Raw genomic sequence first — 12662 nt, 5'->3', positions numbered from 1 at the left:
ATCTGAATCAGCACGAACAGAGCAACATTATAGATTTTCTTCGAGTGTTAAAAATCGCTTTTTTTTTTTGGATTCGATGCCCAGCAGTTAACGACGACTCGCGGTGCGTATAGTGTCTGGGAAAGAAAAAATGAGGCCAAGGCAACATTTATTTATCCTGATGCAATGCATCGACATGAAACAAATTGTCCGCCGGCCACTTGGCTTGCTTTAGGATAGGTCTGGCCTGGCGTGAGAGCATCTGTAATTATAATTAGTCCTATACTTGGGTTCTATAATTTGTATTAGGGACATATTTGATGTGTTTAAGGTTAAAAAAAACTTATATTCCAACAGCGGGATCTCAAATCATATTATTTATAACTAATTAGGGAAAGATTAAAGCGGAGGCATTGGGGAAAGAAGTCTCTGTCAGTTAGATTTCGTGGTAAAAGAGAGATAGGACCCAACCAATTGAGTCCTATATCTAGGATCCAGGAGACTGAGTCCTAAATTGATTATAACTCCTGTTGGAGGCTATTTCTTTTGCTTAAGCTCTATATTTGAAAATAAGACCTAATTTAGAACTTCTATTAGATATGCTCTGACGATGAGTTACCTATCCAGCCCTCTGGAACTTACTGGAGATGCTCTGACGATGAGTTACCTATCCACCCCTCTGGAACTGCCTGGAGTTCAGTTCAGATAAGCATCAGACGCGCAGGGACCAGTTGCCGCCTGCTGCTGGATGGATGTGTCCACTGTCCAGTCTTCAGTTAATTTTTCAGACTTGACCCCATCACTGCTCCATTTGACCAAAGAACCCTGCTTGATTAGTGCTGGCTGCGTCGTATCACCGTCTCATTGATCATGCACATATGTTAATCTACACCAGGATTTTCCTGCACATGTGTGTACATCTCAGCTGCCTAATAACCTCTCCTACGGCTCTGATCTGGGCTTTGCTGATGTGTATTTCACTAATGTTAGTTGCTAGCGTTAGCTAGGTGGTTGGTTCTCGCCGTGGCGGCGGCGGTTCCTCCGGTGGCGCCGACGACGATGACGCCGCCGTCGTTGCCGACGACGCCGACTGCCCCGGCGTTAGCCCGCCGGAGACGGCCAGCAGGTCCAGGTCCCCGCTCTGCAGTATGTGCGCGTACTGGCTGAGGTCCGGGAACTCCGACGACACCTGGTGGGCGCGAACACCACCGGCTGCGCCCGCGGCGGCGGCCCCCGGCGCAGTAGCGCCCTGCAGATGGTGGAGGGGTCCCGGTCCCGGACGACGGCTTGTGGACGACGTCGAAGCTGCCCCGGCCAATTGCTTTCGATGATGGAGGAGGTGGGCGGCGGCGTGGTGGTGGTGGCCCGGGCCCGGGGCAGCGACGGCGACGGCGACGCCGGCGTGTTGGCCTTGGCGGAAGGCGGCGGGCGGGAAGTTGAGCTTCGCCTTGGCGCCCTTGAATCGTAGCGCGGCGTCGTCGTAGGCGCGCGCGGCGTCCTCGGCGGTGTCGAAGGTGCCGAGCCACACGCGGGCCGCCTTCACGGGGTCCCGGATCTCCGCCGCCCACTTGCCCCACGGCCGCTGCCGCACGCCGCGGTACCGCGGCCGCGGCAGCAGCCGCTCCGGTGTCGCCACCGCCGATGGACGAGCGCCTGAGCCGGACTGCTGGTGCGTCACTGGATCAAATTGATCAAATCACAAGTGTAAGCTACGTGTTCATGTATGTGCATCAGACTGGCGTGTGGGGTCATCACAAGATAAGTAGATTCAGGGGTGGGTCCTAAAGTGTTTCATTCGTTATCTAGATCTCTTTCATTTCTTTTCTTTTTTGCGAGGAATTCGGTATCTAGATCAACTGTTATCACAAGAAAACAATTGAATTTGACTCATGAACTGAACTGTTTTTGAATGGAATCTCTGTATTCCAAGCAGATACATAAAAATTTAGCTCATTTTTTTCTTTTCGTCATTGTTATATTTTGTTGCTTATCAAATGTCAGTAATTTTTATGAACTTATTAACTGATGAGTACTTTCCTTAGAAAAGGCTGGGGCTTTGCGATGTGTCCTGACAAGACAGAGTGGGGAACAGAACACTGGTGAATGATCCAGAGAGGAGAATCGTGTCACACAGCCCAAGACAACAGAGGAAGGCAGCGGGCCAGCCATGGTAGGAGAGATAACCTACGAAGAACCAGCTAGCGGTATATGCGTGCACGCACACGTACCTTGCTGCCCGTCGTGCCCGAGCACGGCCGCCGCCGGCTGCTCGGCGATGACGTCGTGCGCCGCCGCGGCGGGCTGCTGCTGCTGCTGCTGCCGCCGCCCGGCGCCGATGACGTGCGCGAGCGCCGCGACGATGACGGCGCGCTCCTCCTCCTCCCGCAGCCGCCGGGGCCACCACGCGCCGCCGCCGCCGAGCTCCCCTCCTCCTCCTCCTGCCGCCGACTCAGCTGGGTCTCCATGGCCCGGAGGCCTCCCGCGACGGTGGCTTCCGCTCTGAGCAGCGGCGGCGGCGGCGGAGTTTTCTCCGGGACGATCCACGCTTGCTTGCTGCCCGTCTCGCGCAACGCCGGCAAGCAGCAGACCACGCCCATATGCTTCACGTGTCCGGCCGGCTGTCAGTCGCGTGGTGCCTTTATTAGCTTGGCGTCTGATGTTGACGACGCCGCGGAGGTAGAGCCGTGGAGAGCAGCAGCCTGCAGGGAGGGGGAGGGGGGTGATAAGGATGGGAGTGAAGGGGAGGGATGGGGGTGAGTCAGCGGGAGCACTTCAAGAAGGCTCTCTTTATAGCCAAAACCAAACCACCTCGGGGCACCCGTTACCGCTAGCTATACCACCTCCATCAACTCCTGTAGCTGCAGCAGCTTGAGAAGATGTATATCTCGTAAGTTTTATTTTTTAAAATGTATATTTTATTATTTTTATCCAATATTTATCTATTCTAAACTGTTAATCGTTTTGACTTTTCTACGTTCATAGATTTTATTATACATTTAGACATAAATTTTATTATACATTTAGGCATAATATATATCTCAGATGTATAGTAAAAACTACTCTAAAATTAAAACGATTAATAATTTGAAAAGGATGGAGGATATGTGAAATAGCAAAATTAGTTAATTGCGGCCTTCAAATCATTCATGCTCCTTTCATCAAAAAGTATATTCTGTCCAGCTTCAGGATACCCTTCACGAGGTTGTGCTTCTTCTTTAATGCAGTTCTATGATCTGATCGTGCGATGGCGAAAACACATCTTAGTTGCTCATCGCACTCAACGATGTAGGAGTTGATTGGGATTGAACTTATGCTACGACCTCTAATCCAAAGGTATTTAGCGGTCATGAAAAAGCCTAAAAAAAGGTACTCACACTGTTGTCAGATTTTGACTGGGCATTTGTACCGCCCCTTGAAGGTGGTTGCACATGATATGTTTCTGATATCAAGCAAGCATGAGTAGATGATCAATCTCATTGGATTCCTAATGGAGCACACCCAAACTGTACCGGCGTTTGGCTTAGTCGGTTTGCGTTGATGCCATGTGTTTTAGACGTCCAATGCTGACGGATTCGGCGCCATCTGGAACGCCTGTAATCATACACGCTCTTCACGAGTTGCAACATGTGAAACCATCTGCTCTCTCTCTCTCTCTTTTTGAAATTTGAGTGCAATCATAAAAGGCCGCCATTACACTCCACACAAGAGTCAAATATTTTGAAGAATCGGATTTATATTTTTGATATCTTGCTCGTCGTGTTTGTATGCACCGGAAGCTCTGAAGCTGGCCAGGGCCACAGCTAGAATATCCGAGATGATCTCCTGATTTCCTTGGGAATTATATTGATATATCCAATTGATGCTTAATGAATCATCCAATCTCCTTGTTAATCTTCTTCTGGTTGGAGCCAGGATAAGGTTTCATACAAGGCCACAGTGGACATGCAATTGCAAGGAAGTTTCAGCACGGCATCTCGGGTCTTGCCATTGACTTTGAGTCCTCTCTCTGTTCACACTTCGTCAAAATATTTAACTGAAAGGTTTTCCTTTTTATAGAGGTTTTCATTTTCATAGAGAAGAATACTAAAGGCATGTTTGGCATAGGGTTGAAGTTTGTAAAATAGATTAAAATATTTTATATTTTTATTGACCGAAAGTTTTAGATCCAAGTTGAAGTTTGTAAAATAGATTAAAATATTTTATATTTTTATTTTATCTAAAATAAAAGTATAATAACTTAGCAAAAGATCCTTGATTTATTTATAACTCTATAGCTCCAAGAATTTTTAGAGCTGAATGTGAGCAGCTCTAAGAACTCCACGAATTTTCTAGAGCTGGAGCTATGCCAAACACGCACAACTTTTTCTTAAAAACAAAAATATTCAGTGACCGGTTTCCTTGAAAACAACCCATGTAGTTTCTCAAAAAATGTTACCTTACGTAAGCATGCATGGAGTAATGATGAATATGAGTCTATGACCTACATATATATGCAACTCGCAGTCTTGATTAATGTTTTCATAGCACACATGGATGGTTGTTGTACACTCACTGTACTCTTCTGGGAGCATTCTGACTTCTATTAATCTTCTTGACTTGAATCAAATGACTTGCGCATCAAGTATCAAACGACTCCATTGTCAAGAAATTAACGACTTTTTTTTTAATCTCCACGACGAAGTTCTCCTCGCAATTTTGGGTACGGTTTCGGTGCTGTTCCCAATGAGCAATGATGTGCCTATACTTGTTGCTTCCGTGTCTCACTGAATAGCCTTTTTGGGGTAAAATAAGTTTGTAGTCATCCAAACTTGTCATTCGTGTGGTTAAGACAAACCCCCCACATGCTCAGCTCTCAAGACAACGAATCTTCCTTACATCACTCGAACATAATCTACTTTCTCCGATCGTAAATATAAGCTCCGTAGTTTCTTCCCTAAACCAAGGTTTTTTTTTAAATTTGGATTACCAATGTCTAAAATTTACATAGATCAAGAATACAAGATTGTCATTACTGGATTCATAATGTTTTTTATAATATATACCTTTTTAATTTAAGATAATATTTTTTATATATTATTACTATTTAAAGCTAAAAAAGTTTTGTTTACTACTAACCTATAGATGAATTGCTTATTTTTGTGATTGGAGGGAATATGTTCATTTTTGTTAGACATGTGTTATTTTTATATCTGCACCTTGACCTTTAGTTTATTCTGCAACACCTTGTCAATATCTAAGAGATAAATCATGAACATATCAGTGCATCCAAATGGTGCCACAACTTTGTACCCGTAAACTACTGGATCAGAATTGGACTGATATTAGTCAAAGACTTATAAAAGTAAGGAAGGGAGAAGCTGCTAATGATAGAAAATAGGAGACAACCACTAACTCCATAGTTAGTTATCTTACCTAAGCATGCATGGAGTAATGATGACTATGACCTATGCAACTGGCAGTCCTGATTAATATTGTCACAGCACACATGGATGCTTGCAGTACACTCACTATACTGTTCGGGAGCTTCTTGACTTCTTGTTGGGCATTTATCTCATTGACTTGAATCAAAGTAGCTGCTGAACCGGATTCTCTTTCTAGAAGCCAGAAATGACTTGGGCATCAAGTACCAAACCATTCCATTGTCAGAATATAATAACAAACGTGTAAAGTATAGATTAAACAAGCAAATCAACATTTGTACACGGACGAGGCCATTCATGAGCCACTAGTAGTCATTACTTCACCAGGGAGCTACTTCTTGACTAATCCTGTGAGCACGCACTGCAAAGTCTTCATAAGGCCTAGCTGGAATGAAGTCTACCCAACAATCTCTTCCATGTTCCAACAGTACATATCCCTCAGTAAGTCAGTATCAAGCAGCCTAGCGCTGACACTGCTACAGTATTGTGTCCATAGTTCGTGGGCTGTGTGAGCCTCTGGAGTATATTCATGCTCCATTTTGTTTATGAAGGTTTACATAGGCCTTTCTGGTGTTCTTGCGGAATGAAGTTTGGTCTCCATGCACATGACCCTAGAGCGTCCATGCCTACCGCGTCAACCCTGTATAAACTGAAGGTTCCATAGTTAGATCATCAGTGCCAGCATTTTCTTTATTCCTGTTGCTTGCTTTATCTTTTTTGGGTCGAGATTTGCCATGCCAATAGGTTTGGACAGAAGACAAGGCTGCTGCTAACTTTCCACACTTTCAAACTCTATGAAGAATTGAATTGGGTCCCATTCTTTTGGTATCTTACAATCTAGAGGTTTAAATCAGTACATCGTGCAAAACTTGTACAAACGTCACCAACCCGACAGTGAGGATTCATCCTTGCATAAATGGATAAAAATGAAGAACAAACAATAGGCGCGCCATGTTGAGGAAGCTCCATCCAGAACGACATATACATAAATTGCTTTCATGCCACAAACTTGGATTATCTGCAAGGCAAGCTGGGACCGGGTGGAACTGGAGCCATGTTAGTTGAGTCGACCACACCAAGGGGGGGGGGGGGGGGGGGGCTTTGATTTTCTGAAGATGTGATTGCAAGATTATCTACTATGGTCCTCTAACAAAATAAGAATATCTTCATCGCTTGTTCCACCGTCAATTGCATACTGTAATGCTGTTCTACCATCTTGATCCATCGCTTGTGAATCGGCCCCTCTGCATAGAAACGCAAAACACAGATATGAGATGTGTATTTGCATTTTTGCTGCTTTCCGGGATCATTCCCGGTCACCAAGCAAAACAGAGCTGCGATGATATATAGTGTCATACTAGCAGTGATTCACATCAACCCTTTTGACGGAGCAAACATGTAGTGCAAGATCAAATTCCTGAGTTATCATCAGGTTCTTGCATACCTGGAGAGGAGAAGCTTGGCATGCTGATGTCTTCCTTTCAAAATGCAGTGATGAAGGGGTGTCCGGCCCTTTGAATCAGTCATATTTACACTAGAGCCATACTGCAATAGTAATTCAACCATCCCAACATCTGAGACACGGCATGCAAGATGAAGCAAGGAGAAACCTTCACAACTTTCCTCCATGTCATCTGTGCGTGAACTTGTGCTAGCAGGGGAAAGGGGCTCTCTTGGAGAAATCTTGCAAGTGTTTACTGTAATTCGATCGAGTCCCCACAGGGAAAAGAAAGCCAAACGTGGTGGCAATGTCGACAAAGTTTCTTTGTGATCTTTCTTGATAGGTCGTCGTCAGCCACTGATGGAGGCCGCAGGCAGCAACTCGACGTCAGCAGAGGAGAGCAAGCTCCACCTGGTGTTCTGCACCGAGGAGGTGTGCCAGCAGCCGCCGATGTCGGTGTGCTACCAGTCGGAGCTCGAATGCCGGGAGGAATGCGACCCCAAGTGCCAGTTGCAGGCATCGCTTCTTGGTTCTGAGAACTAAGATGGAAGGCTGTGCGATTGCCAGTGTTGAGGGGAATAATGTGCTGACGATGATGCGCTTTTCATCATAAGGGAAGGGGGATGAAGAATGACGAGGATACAGAGAAGCAAGCAACTTGATTTACGAGCTTAGTATACTGTAATACAGCAAACAAAACCAAACATCTAATAATAACCACTGATGCTCACGAAGCAAAATGAGGGGGCGCAATGGCGCATCATGTTAGAAGGATATATGCGGTCGGCTGCGTACGAATCATCAGCACCCTGCATATTCAGAAACAGAAAAAGAAACTGAGACATACATTTTCTATTAAAAAAACAATTTTGTTCTTCGACGTGTACTGTTTAATAAAAGCATTTTTTATAATTTCTTTTTCGTTATGCTTGTTCCTCTTGAAAAGAAGAACGCTAAACTTTTCTGAAGTCATTTGCTGCGAGGTGAGTTTACTGACAAATGGATTATGAGTGCCCTGTCAACTTGGTTTTCAGAAAGAAAACAAAAACTGTTGCTACCATCTACTATGGAATGTTAGCTCATCGTCTCCACTGCAATTGGTAAGAGTACCCAGGATATCATCTATCTATAAACATAAAACATGCCCCAACAGGCATCACTAAGAATCGGTCCCAGTCAAACTCTGCATCTTATGGAGCTTTGTAAGGCAGTTGAGTATTACACGCACTGAACCTGGGACTGGATCTGAAATTTACCTCTGTATATTCCCTTTATACAAATCAGCGAGTCAGGTCCAGTTTCTGAAGAGTCTGGAAGGAAGCGACAATGATTGCTTTGCTTTCATATATAAGTTTGTGTTGACAAAGGGTACATTGCTATCCAAAAGTATGAGGCGTCGGCAGCAATTCAACGAGGAGCCAAGGAGTGGGTAATTTGGGGCACTTCTTCCCATCACACTCAACTCAAAATCTCAGCTTCTGAGCAACTGAAAATAAGGGAGAGAAAATGCATTCAGATATAATAAATTGAGTTCTACTGAATATGCATAGCAAGTCAATCGGAATAAAAGAAATAAAGGAGAGAAAACGGTAGTGGACTGTATGTTAGGAACTGAACGAGATATACAGTTGGAGCGCAATAAATAGATGCAGGAGCATACGGACCTCAGCTACTTGAAGAGCCACCGACGCACCAGGGGAGCAACCCGCTCTTCATAGACTTCTTTGTTGCAGGTTCATCTGGTTGTGGAATCCTTTTATCTGGAATCGAGAAGACCAAGTCGAAGTACTCCCCACCTTCCCTGCAACGTCTCTCCAGGTCCGGGCAGTAATATATTTCCAGGGATTTGAGGGCTGGGAGCCGCTGGAGGAGACCCTGCGGGAATTTACTTATCCCTGGACAATTATAGATCTCCAATTGCTCAAGAGAAGTGAGGCCGTCCATCCCACCCGGCAGCACTTTCAGCTCAAAGCACGTCACCAACCCGAGATGCCTCAGCTTTGCCAGATCCCCAAGGTTTGAAGGCAGCGCCACCAAACTTTTGCACCCGTAAATGCACATTTCCTCAAGTAAAGCGGGCAACTTTGGAATCTCCAACAAGCTACCGCAGGATCGTATATCTAATATTTCCAACCGGGGCAGCGGAAGGAATTCCTCAGAGGACGATCCCTTCCCCTCTAGTTTGCTGCACGAATCAATCCATAGAGATTGAAGGCGAACCAAACATCGGAACTCCTCCACTGGCCAGCGGACAATATTGTCGCATTCAGAGATTACCAAATGTTCCACGAATGACAAACAATCCCCAAGCCCCAGTTGTAATTTGGATGAGTTGAACATTGATATGAAGCCATTGCTACCTTCTACAAACAAACTTCTAGGGGTGCGTAGAGGTCTTTGGCTTTGGTTTTGATGGTCCTTCACAGGCATCACCACGTTTACCAGCCTCCCAAACTTCAAGTGGATAAGAGATGGAAAAGATCCCCACTCCATGCTCATAGGAACAATACAATCTGCAGACTCCTCCACAAAAGATGCAGAAGTGAGAGCTGGGGCCTCCGGAAGATTTACAATTTTGTTGCAATTGGAGATGTACAGCTTTTCTAGCTGGGGAAACATCACCAAGCTATTAGGTTCTCCCGCGCTGTTTTCTGCCCATCTCTCAAACTCCGGCAGTTTATACAACCGCATCATCTTTAACTTGGGGAAAATTTCCTGAGAGGTTGTATATCCTGCAGCTTCCGCATCAATGTTCTTACATAATGTGGCCAGGCTGTTCATGGAGCTTAAGTGCAATTTCTCAAGAGGGGACAACAACCACACTAATGGTAGATCCTTGCATCCTGGGCAGTTGGAAATCTGTAGTTCTCTTAGACAACAAAACATTTGGGGGTCTCTCATCCATTGTGAGATCGCCAGGCCACCATACCCATGTAGCTCCAATGTTTTGAGCTTAGTATTAGGTACAAGCGATTCCAGTACTTCTTCCTGATTATTACTTACAACCTCATCATGCAATGGATTGTAACCTACTTCACGTCCCCAATTCAAAAACAGCGCAGTTAGATTCTTTTTCTCATGGAGATTGGCCTTTGATCCACTCTTTACTTTCCTCAAATTGAACAGTTCCAACATGTTTCCAAGTTGTCTCAGGCCTTGGAGCTCCTCGATACCAAAGCCATCTCCAGTGTCCACAATAAATGATGTCAGTGTACAGAGGTTGTGTAGTAGACTAAGCTTTGGAGGCATCCGCTCTAAGCTAATGCATCCCAACAGATAAATATGGGTGAGCTGCCTCATAGTTTGCATGCCTTCGGGTAAAAATTTTAGTTTTCGACAATCATTGAGCCACAATGATTGCAAGTTGTACAGCATACAAAATGAATTCGGCAATCCAACAATTTCTGATCCAGAAATATCAAGATATCTTAAATGTGTTGTATTTATGAGCCTGTGGATAACATATGCGTATGGGCAATGGATTGCTCGTACTGATTTCAGTGTTAACTCCTTAACATCCGTGGGCTTTGAGTATTGAGCTAATAAAGTTCGGAGAGATAGCGAGGCTTTCATTAATCCAGTGATTTCATCCGATACATTCCATGGCAGCTGCATGTGACGTACATTATTTACTGAGGCTTTCTGCTGAATCAACTCTTCTGCAAAAGCACACTCATCTGTGATATCTTTTGCTAGGTCATGCATTAAATCATGCATTTTACATCTAATTTTCTTGCATCGAGAAACACTATATCCATCAAATGCATTGACATTCACGTCTTGAATAAATGACCTCCACACCAACTCATAGAAAACAAATTCACCTTTCTGCACCAAATCTATATTTCCCTCTGCTTGAATAAAATTGTTTGCCATCCATAGTTGGATCAACTTATCCTTATCCATCTCGTAGTCCTTAGGGAAAACCGCACAGAACGCAAAGCACTGCTTCATTTCAGACGACAAGTGCATGTAGCTCAGTTTTAGAATGGACAGTATTTCAATGTTGGCACCCCTATTGCTTTCTGCAATGGCCTCCCATTCCTTGATTTGATATTTTGAGCTCATCAATCCACCCATTGTCTTCAAAGCAAGAGGTAGCCCCTTGCACTTGTTGACAATAAGTTTGCCGACTGTTATGAACTCTTCTTGCTCTTCCACTCCTTTACAAAATGCTTTCTTTGAGAACAGCTCCCATGAATCCTCCTCACTCAGGCATGCAAGCTCATGGGTTGGAAGGGTGCCCATGATAGAGGCAACTTTTCGGCTTCGACTCGTGACAACTATCATGCTTCCCAGTCCACCAATAGAAGAACATAGTAGTGGCTTCAGGTCGTCATCCCACTTGAGCTGGTCTTCATTCCACACATCATCAAGAATCAGTAGGAACCTTTTTCTACCAATGACTTCCTGCAGTCTCTGTCGAAGCAGCTCCATGGTGTCTGGCAGATCACATCTTCCATTTGTAGCTAACTCGATAACGGACCTCACAACAGCAGTGGCTTCAAAGTTTTCAGACACACAGTGCCACATCCTGAACTCAAAGTGCTCCTGAACTTTGCGGTCATTGTACACCATCTTTGCTAGTGTGGTCTTACCCAAACCTCCCATTCCAATGATGGGCAACACCTGCACACTGCGCTGATCTTGCTGGTCGAGTAACAGCTTCACCACCACCGCCTTGTCGTCATCTCTTCCAAAGATTTCCGCAGACTCGTCGAGTGCAGAGTGCGTCTGCCGATTCAGAGGTTGTGGCGCCTCTGGCTCGCGCTGAAGCAGGACAAATTTATGCATGTCCTTCACCAGCTTGTCGATCTTGCCCAGCACGTTCTTGAGGTCCCTGCTCGCCTTATGACGGAACACAAGTCGATTCCTTGACCGGAAGAAATCCAGTACCTTGCTGGTGCTAGATCGAAGGCGCTGGGCCTCCCGACGCAGCGCCTCGTACTGGAAGTCATCGAGGACGTCGTCGGCCTGGTACGCGGCGGCCCTGAGCGCCCTCATCCACTCCTTGACGGCGCGGCCGGCCTCGGTCTCCGCCTCCGCCTTCGCCTCGGCGTCGGCCAGCAGGGACTGCACGTACAGCAGCTTGAGCTCCAGGTCGCGGCGGTCGTCGTCGACGCCCCACATGGCGGTGACCTTCTGGACGAGCGCGTCGGCGGCCTTGCCGAGCACGCCGCGCACCACGGGGAGGAGCAGCGTCTCAGCCATGCTGGGCGGCGCCCTTGCCGGGATGGATCTCACTTCTCAGCAGGCTGCGTGCGCGCCGTCCGCCGTGGGGAGCGAGAGAGGGGCAGAGCCGGGGAATGGTGGTCGAGGCTTCAATCGGGATCTGGAAGAGAGCTACTGTGCTGGCTGCTGGAGTGCTGGGTCTCCCTCTCGTCGTCGTCGTATCAACGAGCGCGTGAAATGAAAGCTTGTGGGTCTTTTTTTTAAAAAGAAAACCTAGTGGGCCTTTCAATCAATCAATCAATCAATAGAGACAAGGGAATAAAGTAGTGCGCGTGACGTTTCGCTGCAGTTGGCAGCAATGATCCACCTAAATTCAAGCAATGATCCCTTCCAACTTCCAAATTTTTACACTCTCTCTCCATCACATCAATTTTGGGACACATGCATGGAGCAGTAAATGTATGTAAAAAAATAACTAATTGCACAGTTTAATTGTACGTCACGAGACGAATCTTTTAAGCCTAGTTAGTCCATGATTAGATAAAATTTGTCAAATACAAACGAAAACGTTACAGTACCAAAAATGCCAAAAGTTATAAATATTTGCGATCTAAACGGGGCCTCAGCAAACCTTAGGTCTGCCAGTGTCA

At 45.8% G+C, this 12662-nt stretch overlaps 2 protein-coding genes across 3 annotated transcripts; both read right to left on the bottom strand.

The window, feature by feature from the left end:
* Positions 1-819: 819 nt before the first annotated feature.
* LOC112898369 lies at positions 820-7028 on the bottom strand. Its single transcript, XM_025966697.1, has 4 exons — positions 6844-7028; positions 6551-6643; positions 2208-2749; positions 820-1656 (listed from the first exon to the last, which is right to left on the bottom strand). Exons 1-4 carry the CDS (start codon positions 7026-7028, stop codon positions 983-985), a joined length of 1494 nt encoding a protein of 497 aa, XP_025822482.1. The 3' UTR covers positions 820-982.
* LOC112896954 (putative disease resistance protein RGA3) lies at positions 6207-12252 on the bottom strand. 2 transcript variants are annotated; one of them, XR_003229553.1, is made up of 4 exons: positions 8505-12252; positions 8097-8326; positions 6844-7649; positions 6207-6643 (listed from the first exon to the last, which is right to left on the bottom strand). XR_003229553.1 is itself a non-coding variant. In XM_025965090.1 (2 exons), exon 1 carries the CDS (start codon positions 12049-12051, stop codon positions 8506-8508), a length of 3546 nt encoding a protein of 1181 aa, XP_025820875.1. In that variant the 5' UTR covers positions 12052-12252; the 3' UTR covers positions 7825-8326; position 8505. The 2 variants fall into 2 exon arrangements, 1 of the variants encoding a protein (XP_025820875.1); XM_025965090.1 differs by lacking the exons at positions 6207-6643; positions 6844-7649 and having other exon boundaries at positions 7825-8326.
* Between the last annotated feature and the right edge of the window lie 410 nt (positions 12253-12662).

The sequence above is a fragment of the Panicum hallii genome, chromosome 6 (genome assembly GCF_002211085.1).
Source record: "Panicum hallii strain FIL2 chromosome 6, PHallii_v3.1, whole genome shotgun sequence".
Lineage (NCBI taxonomy): Eukaryota > Viridiplantae > Streptophyta > Magnoliopsida > Poales > Poaceae > Panicum > Panicum hallii.
Note: the sequence above shows the minus strand (reverse complement) of the source record. Positions and strands in the feature narration are given on the sequence as shown.